Source organism: Somniosus microcephalus, chromosome 6 (assembly GCF_052327205.1).
Source record: "Somniosus microcephalus isolate GS21.2 chromosome 6, FLI_Smic_1.0, whole genome shotgun sequence".
Classification (NCBI taxonomy): Eukaryota; Metazoa; Chordata; class Chondrichthyes; order Squaliformes; family Somniosidae; genus Somniosus; species Somniosus microcephalus.
Window position 1 is genome coordinate 120,454,896 of NC_140992.1, and position 13,818 is coordinate 120,468,713.

A 13,818-nucleotide genomic window follows, 5' to 3' on the forward strand; every position below is an offset into this window, starting at 1 on the left:
TCTGCTTACACCTAACTGCTCTCCTAGCCTTCAGAGTTGCCTGAACATTTTTAGCATCTAGATTAGCAGCTAGAAGACTCTAGCTCTAGTTTATTTATGACTTTGGCTTCAGAGCTGATCACAGCCTGTGGAGTCAGCAGTATCCTTGTGGCTGAATGCTTTGGCACAATCACTCATAGCACAGAGGTCATCAACTACTCCAACCTGATGGTCATCCCTTATGACAAGGCCAGCATCTTTTCCAGGACAGCTAAGAGTTGCCCTCTTTACAAAGAATACCAGGGGAACAAGTTTTCCCAGTAGCATAAAATGATGTGCTAAACTTTTCACAACTGTGTGATTTATTGCCATTCTGAATCTTATAGAATGGTTACAACACAGAAGGTGGCCATTCGGCTCGTCGAGCCCATGCCAGCTCCCTGCAAGATCCCTTCAGCTAGTCCCACTGCCCCACCCTTTCCCCAGTAAATAATTGGTGAAGCTTGAAAGGGAAGCAGAGAGTACTTTTGCCAGAGGGTTTTGCACCACCTCTGAAGCTCCAGGTCAGACATATCCCAGTTACCCAGGAGGAATAATAGATAGCCTGAATACTATTCTGTAAAGTCATCCATCCACAGAGACCTATGTTCAGTCTTGAGGGTCCTCCAGCACTTGGCACTGTGCACTTTCTACGGTACGTTCATGGATCCCTCAAGCCATGATCTAAACCCTTTGAAGACGTCTTTGCTCAAAGTTACCTGAATATACCTGACTTCTACTGCAAATGTACCCAGATCAATGATCCGAGCCCCAATCCAAGCTCTACTCTCTTCAGGGGTTGAAAGGACAGCATACTCCAATCCCATGCTCAATCTTTCAACCCAACTTCTTATAGGTGCAGTTGACTGCACAGAGCTGCACTTGTGGCCTGGAGGAACAATCAACAGAACTCCTGATTGGGCAGCACTTCCAGGAGCCCTCAAAGTGACTGCACAGATGCCACCGCCTGTGAAAGGGTTAAAAGAGTTGGAACTGAATGAAAAGAAAAACAAATCCGTTAAACCTTGACCGATTATTTTTGTTGGCAGTTTCACCAGGCACCAAAGCTGATGTATGGACCACACAAATGACTGATTTCTCATTGGTGATTAAATTTGTTTGTGTACGTCCCCTTATAGACTAAGTGCTCAAGTTAATCCCTTTGTTTACTCTTTAAAGTTTATTATATGAGAGATTGTTCGAGTAAAATATTCCTATTTCCACCCACAAAACCAAATCTGCTTGGCGCCAGCCAAGACCCTGCTTATCTCAGAGGGAACAATAAAGTTTTTATAGCCCCTTTCACACTGGGAATAATCTGAGAACATAGTATTTATTTTATAAATGTGGAAAAGTGCTTGCAGCTGCTACAGAAATGTCTCTTTGAGTTGTCAAGCTATTGTAACAATGGAAGGGATGTATGTTTGTTGACTTGGGAACTTGAGGCTTGTACGGAAATGGGAAGCTTGTTTAAATGAAAGTTAATGGCACAGGTTTGGCTTTGTTCTCAGGTCCTGAGGACAAATGCTGGGATCTTATTATTACAATTATCGATTTGGTATTTCCCAGACAAATCTGAGGGCACCTCACGGCCCTGTGCTGTTCAACGTTATTAACAGTGGAATGAAATGAAATGGTGTCGGACCAAGATTCACACTCAAACTTGATGGAGATTTGAGTTATTCTGGTTTGCCGTTCGGTCTGTTCAGAGTTTACTTATCTCAGATGTGCAGGGTGCTAAAGGCACAACATTTGGCCTCAGCTCTGCAGAGAGAGACAATGAAGCAAGAATCCAACTCCTAATTATAAATGCAGTGACCCCTGCTGGAAATTACAAGGCTGTAATTGTTGAATACGTACAGTCTGTGATGCCCAACCCCTCACTGAATAGTCTGTCAAAACCCCTGTTTAAGTCCCCATATGAAGAATGTCCCTTTGGATGAGGTGAAGGAGAGCAGTTGGCGTCCATGGACCCTCACCTCAGCAAAAGTGAGTAACTTCAAGGGGGCAAGGAAGAAAAATTGAAAAGAGTAAAATAAAGTACATTTAAAATTAACCTTACTGGAGATATTGGGTAACATTTCATTGGCACTAGCTATGTTGGCAGCCATACTGAAGCTTTTCTACCATTCTCCTTCAAGATCTTTATCATCTACCTCACTTCCAGGCCCCCAGTTCATTCCTTGCTGGAATCTCCTCCCTCTTACCCTTACTCAGCTTTTGCACTCTAATTCCTTCATGTTGGTGACTTTAACCTGAATCCGAACTGATTCAGTCTTGTCTTGTTGTTATCTGTTCTTTAACCTCTTCCACTACATAAACCATCTGACCCACGCCACTACAAGGTCACAATGAACAGCAGAGCCATCTCTGATCATTTCTTCTTCTCTATTGCAGTTCACATTCACCTGATAAACTCAAGATTCTTTTACCCTCTCTTTCTGCCATGGTCTTAACTTGCTCACCGTTACCTTTTCTAACTCCCTATCCCCATCCCCAGCCCACTGTCTGCATTGACATCAGCCGCTCCATCAATCTGCTCAACAGCTGCCTTGTCTTCATTCATGATTTTGTTATCCATACTGGATCCTGAACAGTTTCTAATCTGCACCCCTACTGCTCGCCCAGTGCAATAGGCACCTTGGTTGAATTGAGTCCATATGCTGCAGACTAGAGCCTATGTAGTGTACAACTAACCAGGCTGTCCACCACGAGACCTGGTCTAAACTCCTCAAGCAGATTCTCTGTGGGAAAATCTTCCTATTACTCCAAAACAGTCTGAAACTTTTCCTCTGCACTACAAGCTATCTCTTTTGATCTGTTTCCCCCACAACCTCCATCCTCATCTGTGAGACTAGATGTGATGTCGTTATGGACTTCTTTCTATCCGCGATGACAGACACTGATTCCAGAGACCTCTCCAGAATGGAATAATCAACAATGTTAAAGGTGGCAGGGACAGTAAATCATGGTCTTAGTTGGTGGCTTTGACTAGAGCAGACACCAGATTGGAAGATTCAAATGGGCAGTGGTGTATTATTGAACATGTGCCAACAGCTTGGCCAGGGCCTTGAAGAGGAAGCGCAAGTTGAAGACAGTTTGTGCAGACAAGATATCAAGGTTGAACTTTTTTTAAGGATGGGGTGATGATGTCTCCAGAGGTCTCATTTGCAACTCAACTCCCTGCAGCCTGTCTCATCAACCCAGCCGAATCCTCCCTCTACACTCTGTAGCTTCTTCATCATCTCCTTCCGCACAGCCCTTATCAAGTTCAATTGCTCCATGGAGTCTGCCATCTGTGTCCTTGACCTACATTCAATCCAGTTTCTGACTCTTCAGCTTCCCTTACTTGACCCCTTTGCTTGCCATTATTGTCAATGTTTCCCCATTCTCAGGAACCTCTCAAATTTAATATCATCACCCCATCCTTAAAAAAGTTCACCCTTGATATCTTGTCTGCACAAACTGTCTTCAACTTGCGCTTCCTCTTCAAGGCCCTGGCCAGGTTGTTGGTACATGTTCAATAACACACCACTGCCCATTTGAGCCTTCCAATCTGGTGTCTGCTCTAGTCAAAGCCACCAACTGAGACCATGATTCACTGTTACTGCCACCTTTAACATTGTTGATCATTCCATTCTCCTCCAAGATCTCTTCCTTGGTCCACCTCTGTGGCATCATTATCCTATGGTTCCACTCCTACCAATCTCAGAGCATCCATTACATCTCCCCAAAAAATTCTTCTCCTGTGCCCCCATGGCCATCTCCAGTGTGCCCCAGGCTCCAAACTTGGTCCTTCCTAGTCAACATCTACATGCTACCACTCGGTAATATCATCTATAAAACATCAACAACAAATTGTATTTATATAGCGATTTTAATGTGGTAAAACATCCCAAGGCGCTTCACAGGAACGTTATCAAATAAAATTTGACACCAAGTCATATAAGGAGATATAAGGGCAAATGAGGTAAATTTTAAGGAGCGTCTTAAAGGAGGAAAGAGAGGTAGAGAGGCGGAGAGGTTTAGAGAGGGAATTCCAGAGCTTAGGGCCTTGGCAGCTGAAGCCATGGCTGCCAGTGGTGGAGTGATTAAAATCGGGGATGCTCAAGAGGCCGGAATTGGAGGAGCAAAGATATCTTGAGGGTTGTAGGGCTAGATAAGATTACAGAGATTGGAGGTGCAAGGCCATGGAGGGATTTGAAAACAAGGATGAGAATTTTAAAATCGAGGTGTTGCTTAACCGGGAGCCAGTGTAGGTCAGCGAGCACAGTGGTGAGGGGCGAATGGGACTTGATGCGAGTTAGGACACGGGCAGCAGAGTTTTGGATTACCTCAAGTTTACAGAGGGTAGAAAATGGGAGGCCGGCCAAGAGTGAGTTGGAATAGTTAAGTCTAGAGGTAACAAAGGCATGGATGAGGGTTTCAGCAGCAGTGGAGCTGATGCAGGGCCGCAGGTGATCAATGTTACGGACCTGGAAATAGGGGATCTTAGTGATGGTGCGGATATGTGGTTGGAAGCTCATCTTGAATATGACACCAAGGTTGCGAACAGTCTGGTTCAGCCTCAGGCAGCACTGGATCAGCTTTCACACATATGACATAATCCTCCACTCTACCTCTCCATCTCTCCCATTGTCTCCAGGGCTGCTGCTATTCTATTTGGCTGCCTATCCAACATCAAGTCCGAGCTGGGTTGAAACTTCCTACATCTCAATGCCAGCAAAGCTGAATCATCCTGTTCAGTTCTCAGCAGCATCTACATGCCTCTGGCATAAGCTCCAACAACCTTCCTTGCTGCTTGCTCAGGCTGAACCCACTAGTGTGCAACCACAATGTCCTGTTAGACCCTAAGTTGACCTTTCAGCCTCACATCTGCTCTATCACCAAAACTGCCTTCTTCCACCTTATGGATATTGCCCACTTCTACCTTTACCTCTCCCCACTCCACCTCCTCCAGGCTTTCATCACTTGGAGGATCAATTCCTCTGATGCTCTCCTTTCTCACCTATATATTTCCACCCTTCATGCACTCCAGCCAATCCAGGCCTCTTTTGCTTAAGTCAAATTCTGCAGAAAGTCTGGCAGACCATCACCCCTCCCACACACTACAAACCCCTCCTGCTCCACATTTCTGAAGTTCCATTGGCTCCTATGTCAGAGCACCTTGTTTCCAGGAACTCTGATTTTCATCGCTCCACCGTTGGCGACTGTGCCTTCTGATGCCTAGGCACTAAAATCTGCAATTTCCTCCCTGAAACTCTCTGCCTCTCTACCTCTCTCTCCTCTAGCTCCCCTCCTTAAAACATACCTCTTTCACCTGTCCTAATATCTCCTTATGTGGCTAGGTGTCAAATTTTGTTTTACAATGCTCCTGTGAAGCGCCTTGCTATGTTTTACTATGTTAAAGGTACTATACAAATGAAAATTGTTGCTGTTGCTGTCCTCATTTTGAAAGTCCTCCAACTTTGTCTGAGCTGTACACACGAGCCTATGCCACCTTTTCTCTAACTCCAGATTATTGGTTGTGCCCTACTCCCTCAGCTCTGCCCTGAGAGCCCAACTTTCCAACCATTATGTCCTGCTCTCTGGAACTGTTCCAAGTCATCCTTCTTTACTTCTCTCCTTGCCCTCCAAAGTCTTCGACCGTGCATTTGCCGAACATTGTCTCCCAACTGTTGTTCATAAACAGGTGGAGGAGTTAAAGACACAACTTCGCATGGTAGAGGACGCTCGGGATGGAACTCGCCGAGACCTCATCGAAGCTCACAGGAAGGTCCGAGAGAATGAGGAGGTACAGGAGGTTCAACGGAAAGAGAACCTGGAGCTCCAGCGCATTCTGAATGATGAGGTCCGAGAGAAGGAAGCCATCCAGAACTCCAATGAGGAGCTCAGGAATAACATTAAAAAAATTGAGAGTGAGAGAATCAGGTATTACACACCTATGAATGGCAGTCAGGAATGGCCTCTTAAGAAATGCCCATCCTCCACGCTGACTCCGCCTTCCCACCACCGCCCCCCGCAAATCCACAAGCCCAAAATTACCCAAAAAGGTTCACAGTCCTCGCTCTCAAAGCAGCTAAATCTGTACCCAAAACAAACACTGTCAAAACTGTACCCTAAACACACACAGCCCAAAATTACCCCAAATACACATAGCCAAATCTGTACCCTAAACACACACAGTCAAAATTGTACCCTAAACACACAGTCAAAACTGTACCCTAAACACAAACAGCCAAAACTGTACCCTAAATGCACACAGCCAAAACTGTACCCTAAATGCACACAGCCAAAACTGTACACTAAATGTACACAGCCAAATCTGTACCCTAAATACACACAGCCAAATCTGTACCCTAAACACACACTGTCAAAATTATACCCTAAATGCACACAGCCAAAACTGTATCCTAAACACACACATCCAAAACTGTACCCTAAATGCACATAGGCAAAACTGTATCCTAAACACACACAGCCAAAACTGTACCCTAAACACACACAGCCAAAATTGTACTCTAAACACGCATAACCGAACTGTACCCTAAATGCACACAGCCAAATCTGTACCCTAAATGCATACAGCCAAGAGTGTACACTAAACACACACAGCCAAAACTGTACGCTAAACACACACAGCCAAAACTGTACCCTATATGCACGTAGCCAAACTGTAATGATGTGCCTCAATAAATCCGAGACTTGATGTTAGCGAAAGAAAACAAGGCTTTTATTGACTTAGAAGTTAACACACAGGAGAGAGGTATCTTCCATCCAGAGCTCTGCCGTACTGGATGTGCTGCAGGCTGGGCCAGCTTACATAGGGGCCAGGTATGGACGGAGCCCTACACATAGTACAATACAATGGGCCAGGTATGGGCGGAGCCCTACACATAGTACAATACAATGGTGAGGAAAACGGAACAGAGGTAAGGGAAATGAAACTGAAACCAACCACAGTCACAGGCAGTGATGAATGGAATATTTCATCACATTCACCCCTTCTATAGATTTAGTCTGTTCGGGGGTTTGATAGTCCTCTGCGACCGACGTGGCTGTTGTGGTGCCGCGGGTGTCGGCTGTGTGTCCCCGGTGGCCTCCTGGGTCTCTGCCGGGGGTGCCGCCAGGGTTGTTGAAGGGGTAGTTGGTGGGGGTGCTGTTGGTCGATGTTCTTCCGGGGGTGATGAAAGGGTAGTGGGTGGGTAAGAGTTGCTGTGATCGTTGTTGCTGCTATTGTCGTGGTTGTTGTCGTTACCGGCTGGGGCGACGTCTTTTATGGACACGGTGTCCTCCCTTCCGTCGGCGTGCCGGACATACGCGTATTGGGGGTTGGCGTGGAGTAGGTGCACAGGCTCCACGAGGGGGTCCGTCTTGTTGCCCCTCACATGCCTTCGCACGAATACCGGACCTGGGGTGGAGAGCCATGGCGGCATGGATACGCCTGAGGTGGATTTCCGGGGAAAGACAAACATTCGTTCATGAGGCGTGGCATTAGTGGCAGTACACAATAGCGACCGTATCGAATGGAGCACATCTGGGAGGACTTCCTGCCAGCGGGAGATAGGGAGGCCCTTGGTCCTTAGAGCTAGAGTGACTGCCTTCCATACTGTCCCGTTCTCTCGCTCCACTTGACCGTTACCCCGGGGGTTGTAGCTGGTGGTACGGTTCATGGCGATCCCCCTGGACAGCATGTACTGGCGTAGCTCTTCACTCATGAAGGACGCCCCCCTATCCGTATGGATGTAGCTCGGCATACCGAACAGGCAGAACAGGCTGTTGAGGCATTTAATGACCATGGCGCTGGTCATGTCTGGGCAGGGGAAGGCGAATGGGAACCGGGAGTATTCGTCCACAATGTTCAGGAAGTAAACATTGCGGTCGACGGACGGGAGGGGGCCCTTGAAATCTAAGCTGAGCTGCTCAAAGGGCCGTGTAGCTTTGATTAAGTGGGCTCTATCTGGGCGGTAGAACCGAGGCTTGTACTCAGCGCAAGTGCGGCAGTTCCTGGTCAGAGACCGAACTTCCTCAATCGAGTAGGGTAAGTTGCGGGACTTTATGAAGTGGAACAGCCGCGTGACCCCTGGGTGGCAGAGGTCATTGTGGAGGGTCTGTAGCCGATCCCCGGTGGCGCTGGCACACATCCCTCGTGAGAGGGCGTCAGGGGATTCGTTAAGGGCCCCTGGCCGGTAAATGATGTCATACTCGAAGGTGGAGAGCTCGATCCGCCACCTAAGAATCTTATCATTTTTGATCTTCCCCCTCTGTTTATTATTGAACATAAACGCTACCGACCGCTGGTCGGTAAGTCGGGTGAAGCGTTTGCTGGCTAGGTAGTTGCGCCAGTGGCGCACTGCCTCCACGATGGCTTGGGCCTCCTTTTCCACGGAGGAGTGTCTGATCTCGGGCCCTTGGAGGGTCCTCGAGAAGAAAGCTACGGGCCGCCCCGCCTGGTTGAGGGTGGCCGCCAAGGCAAAGTCAGACGCATCACTTTCCACTTGAAATGGAGTGTTCTCGTCCACTGCCTGTAGCGTGGCCCGCTCAATATCCTGCTTAATGCTTTTGAAGGCGGCGTGGGCCACAGCAGAGAGCGGAAAAGAGGATGCTTTCAAGAGGGGGCGGGCTTTGTCGGAGTAGTTGGGGACCCATTGGGAATAATAAGAAAATAACCCCAGGCACCTTTTCAGGGCTTTGGGAGTGTTGGGCAGGGGCAGCTCCCATAGGGGGCGCAATCGGTCGGGGTCTGGTCCGATTTCCCCATTCTCCACCACGCTGCCTAGTATGCAGAGGCGCGTGGTGTTGAAAACGCACTTGTCCTCGTTGTAGGTGAGGTTGAGTTTTTGTGCGGTTTTCAGGAACCTCTCGAGGTTCGAGTCGTGATCCTGCTGGTTGTGACCGCAGATGGTGACGTTGTCGAGGTAGGGGAAGGTTGCCTGCAAGTGGTGGTCATCGACCATGCGGTCCATCTCCCTCTGGAAGACCGAGACCCCATTCGTCACCCCAAAGGGGACTCTGAGGAATTGGTAGAGGCGTCCGTTCGCCTCGAAGGCGGTGTACGGGCGGTCCTCTGGTCTGATAGGGAGCTGGTGGTACGCTGACTTGAGGTCGATGGTGGAGAACACCCGGTATTGGGCGATTTGGTTCACCATTTCTGATATGCAGGGTAGCGGGTAGGCGTCTAGTTGGGTGTACCTGTTGATCGTTTGGCGATAGTCGATCACCATCCGTTTCTTCTCACTACCCCTTACCACTACCACTTGGGCGCGCCACGGGCTGTTGCGGCGTTCAATAATGCGCTCTTTCAGGAGCCTGTCTACCTCGGTTGCGATAAACCGCCTGTCCTCCCAGCTGTACCTCCTGCTTTTGGTCGCTATTGGCCGGCAGTTAGGGGTAAGGTTCGCGAATAGCGAAGGCGGCTTTACCTTCAGGGTAGCCAGACCGCACACTGTGAGGGGCGGCTGAGACCCACCGTACTTGAGCGTGATGCTTTGGTGGTTGCACTGGAAATCTAGGCCCAAGATCACGCTCGCACATAGATTCTTCATGATTAATACTTTAAAATTATCGTATACAGTACCGTTAACGGACAATTGTACCGTGCAGTAACCCATGATGGTCGATGTCTGGGTTTTATCAGCCATAGAGATGGTATCCCGAGTAGGGACCACCTTTAGGGAGAGTTGTTGTGCCAGTTCAGGGTGGATAAAACTCTCCGTACTTCCACTGTCAATTAAACATTTAACCCCGCACCCGTTTACCTCGATGTCCACCATTGATTTGGATAGCGGGTGCGGCCTGGTCTGGTCCACTGTGACCGATGCCACTGTAGGGCCCTGATCGAGACAAGATGGCGTCCACGCTGTCTGCTCATAAGATGGCGGACCCCACGAGGTCGGGCAAGATGGCGTCCAAGATGCCCGCTCCCACGGCGCACACGCGGCGGGGTTCCCTCTGCACACCTTCCCGAAGTGCCCCTTCTTACCGCACTTAAAGCAGGTGGTGCCTTTTGTCGGGCACAGGTTTCTGGTGTGCTTCGGCTGCCCGCAGAAGTAGCAGTTGGGTCCCCGACGCGTCGCGGCTGTCGTAGGGCTTCTCGGGGGAGAGCGGGCCCCGACGGTGTCGGGCTGCCGGGCGGGGAAGATGCCTTCCAAGATGGCGGCGCCCTTGGTGCGCACGTGGCGGCGTGGACGGCGCGGGCTGAAGAGTAGGCGTCCGAGTTTCTCTGGGCCACATCCAGGGATCGCGCTGTGTCCGCAGCCTGTTTCAGGTCCAATCCCGTTTTTTCCAGCAGTCTCTGCCGGATGTAAGTGGAGCTGAGGCCTGTGATAAAGGCATCGCGAACAAGCTCGTCAGTGTACACTGCGGCTTTTACATCTTGGCACTTGCAGTCTTTGCCAAGCGTTTTCAGGGTGCCTAGGAACTCCTCCACCGATTCCCCAGGTCGCTGTGCGCGAGTAGCGAGCAGATGCCTAGCATAAACCTCATTCGTAGGCTGCTGGTAATGCACCTTTAAGATGTCGCAGGCGGCCGGGTACGTGTCGGCGTCTTGGATGAGGGGGTAAACCCGGTAGCTTACCCAATTCCGCAGAATTCCGAGTTTCATACTCGCAGCATCCGTAGCGCCTTTGACGGCTGCGGAATTGTCCAGGAAGAATTCCATACACATAAACCAGTGTCCGAAGCATGCCGATGCGTCCAAAGCATGCTGATCCAAATCCAAACGTTCGGGTTCCAAGAGTTGATCCATTGTGTTGAAAATTAAGTCAATAAAATTGATGTGCCTCAATAAATCCGAGACTTGATGTTAGCGAAACAAAACAAGGCTTTTCTTGACTTAGAAGGTAACACACAGGAGAGAGGTATCTTCCATCCAGAGCTCTGCCATACTGGATGTGCTGCAGGCTGGGCCAGCTTACATAGGGGCCAGGTATGGGCGGAGCACTACACATAGTACAATACAATGGGCCAGGTATGGGCGGAGCCCTACACATAGTACAATATAATGGTGAGGAAAACGGAACAGAGGTAAGGGAAATGAAACTGAAACCAACCACAGTCACAGGCAGTGATGAATGGAATATTTCATCACAGTACACTAAACACACATAAACAAAACTGTACCCTAAACACACACAGCCAAAACTGTACCTTAAACACACACAGCCAAAACTGTACCCTCGATGCACAAAGCCAAAGTGTACCCTAAATGCACACAACCAAAATTGTATCCTAAATACACAGCCAAAATGGTACCCTAAACACACACAGTCAAAACTGGATCCTAAATGCACACAGACAAAACTGTACCCTAAACACACACAGCCAACTCTGTACCCTAAACACACACAGTCAAAACTCTCCCCTAAACACACACAGCCAAAACTATACCCTAAAAACACACAGCCAACCCTGTACCCTAAATGCACATAGCCAAAACTGTACCCTAAACACACATAGTCAAAACTGTACCCTAAACACACTGTCAAAACTGTACCCTAAACACACTCAGACAAGTTGTAACCTAAACACACATAGCCAAACTGTACCCTAAATGCACACAACCAAAACTGTATCCTAAACACACACAGCCAAAACTGTACGTAAAAACACACACAACCAAAACTGTACCCTAAACACACAGCCAAAACTGTACCTTAAACAAACACAGCCAAAACTGTACCCTAAACACCCACAGCCAAATCTGTACCCTAAATGTACACAGACAAAACTGTGCCCAAAACACACACAGACAAAACTGTTCCCTAAACACACACAGCCAAATCTGTACATTAAACACACACAGCCAAAACTGTACCCTAAACACCCACAGCCAAATCTGTACCCTAAATGTACACAGACAAAACTGTGCCCAAAACACACACAGACAAAACTGTTCCCTAAACACACACAGCCAAATCTGTACATTAAACACACACAGCCAAAACTGTACCCTAAACACACACAGCCAAAACTGTACGTAAAAACACACACAACCAAAACTGTACCCTAAACACACAGCCAAAACTGTACCTTAAACAAACACAGCCAAAACTGTACCCTAAACACCCACAGCCAAATCTGTACCCTAAATGTACACAGACAAAACTGCGCCCAAAACACACACAGACAAAACTGTTCCCTAAGTGTACACAGAAAAAACTGTACCCTAAACACACACAGCCAAAACTGTACCCTAAACACAAACAGCCAAAACTGTACACTAAGTGTACACAGACAAAACTGTACCCTAAACACACACAGCCAAAACTGTACCCTAAACACACACAGCCAAAACTGTACCCTAAGTGTACACAGACAAAACTGTACCCTAAACACACACAGCCAAAACTGTACCCTAAACAAACACAGCCAAAACTGTGCCCTAAATGTACACAGCCAAAACTGTACCCTAAACACACACAGCCAAAGCTGTACCCTAAAAATCTACAACCAAAACTGAACCCTATACACACAAAGCCAAAACTGTACCCTAAACACATACAGACAAATCTGTACACTAAACACACACAGCCAAAACTGTACCCTAAACACACATAGCCAAAACTGTACCCTAAATACACACAGCCAAAACTGTGCCCTAAACACACACAGCCAAAACTGCACCCTAAATGTACACAGAAAAAACTGTACCCTAAACAGACACAGCCATAACTTTACCCTAAATGTACACAGACAAAAGTGTATGCTAATCACACACAGCCGAAATTGTACCCTAAATGCACATAGCCAAAACTGTATCCTAAACACACACGGCCAAAACTGTACCCTAAATGCACATAGCCAAAACTGTATCCTAAACACACACAGCCAAAAATGTACACTAAACAAACATAGTCAAAACTGTACACTAAACACACACAGCTATAACTGTACTGTGAATGCACACAGCCAAAACTGTACCTAAATGCACACAGCCAAAACTGTGTCCTAAACAAACACAGCAAAAACTGTACCCTAAAAGTAAACAGACAAAACTGTACCCTAAATACACACAGCCAAATCTGTACCCTAAATGTACACAGACAAAACTGTACCCTAAAGAGAAACAGCCAAAACTGTACCCTAAATGTACACAGACAAAAGTGTACCCTAAACACACACAGCCTAAACTGTACCCTAAACACACACAGCCAACCCTGTACCCAAAACACATACAGCCAAATCTGTACCCTAAACGCACACAGCCAAAACTGTACCCTAAACACACACAGCCAAATCTGTACCCTAAACACACACAGCCAAAACTGTACCCTAAACACACACAGCCAAATCTGTACCCTAAACACACACAGCCAAAACTGTTCCCTAAACACACACAGCCAAGATTGTACCCTAAACACACATAGCCAAAACTGTACCCTAAACACACAGTCACATCTGTACCCTAAACACTAACAGCCAAATCTGTACCCTAAACACACACAGCCAAATCTGTACCCTAACCACACACAGCCAAATGTGTACCCTAAACACACACAGCCAAAACTGTACCCTAAACACACACAGCCAAATCTGTACCCTAAACACACACAGCCAAATCTGTACCCTAAACACATGCAGCCAAATCTGTACCCTAAACACACACAGCCAAATCTGTATCCTAAACACACACAGCCAAAACTGTACACTAAACATACACAGCCACAACTGCACGCTAAACACACACAGCAAAATCTGTGCCCTAAACACACACAGCCAAAACTGTACCTTAAAAGTAAGCAGTCAAAACTGTACCCTAAACACACAGCCAAAACTGTACCCTAAATGTACACAGACTAA

The 13,818-nt window shown here is 47.6% G+C and overlaps 1 protein-coding gene across 1 annotated transcript in view; it reads left to right on the forward strand.

Moving 5' to 3' along the window:
* The window catches only part of LOC147116046 (uncharacterized), a 487,956-nt gene that overhangs the window by 142,695 nt on the left and 331,443 nt on the right, over positions 1-13,818 (forward strand). Inside the window, exon 12 of the mRNA XM_085990760.1 lies at positions 5,711-5,949. Coding sequence (XP_085846886.1) covers positions 5,711-5,949 — 239 coding nt within the window. The remainder of the gene's footprint in view (positions 1-5,710; positions 5,950-13,818) is intronic.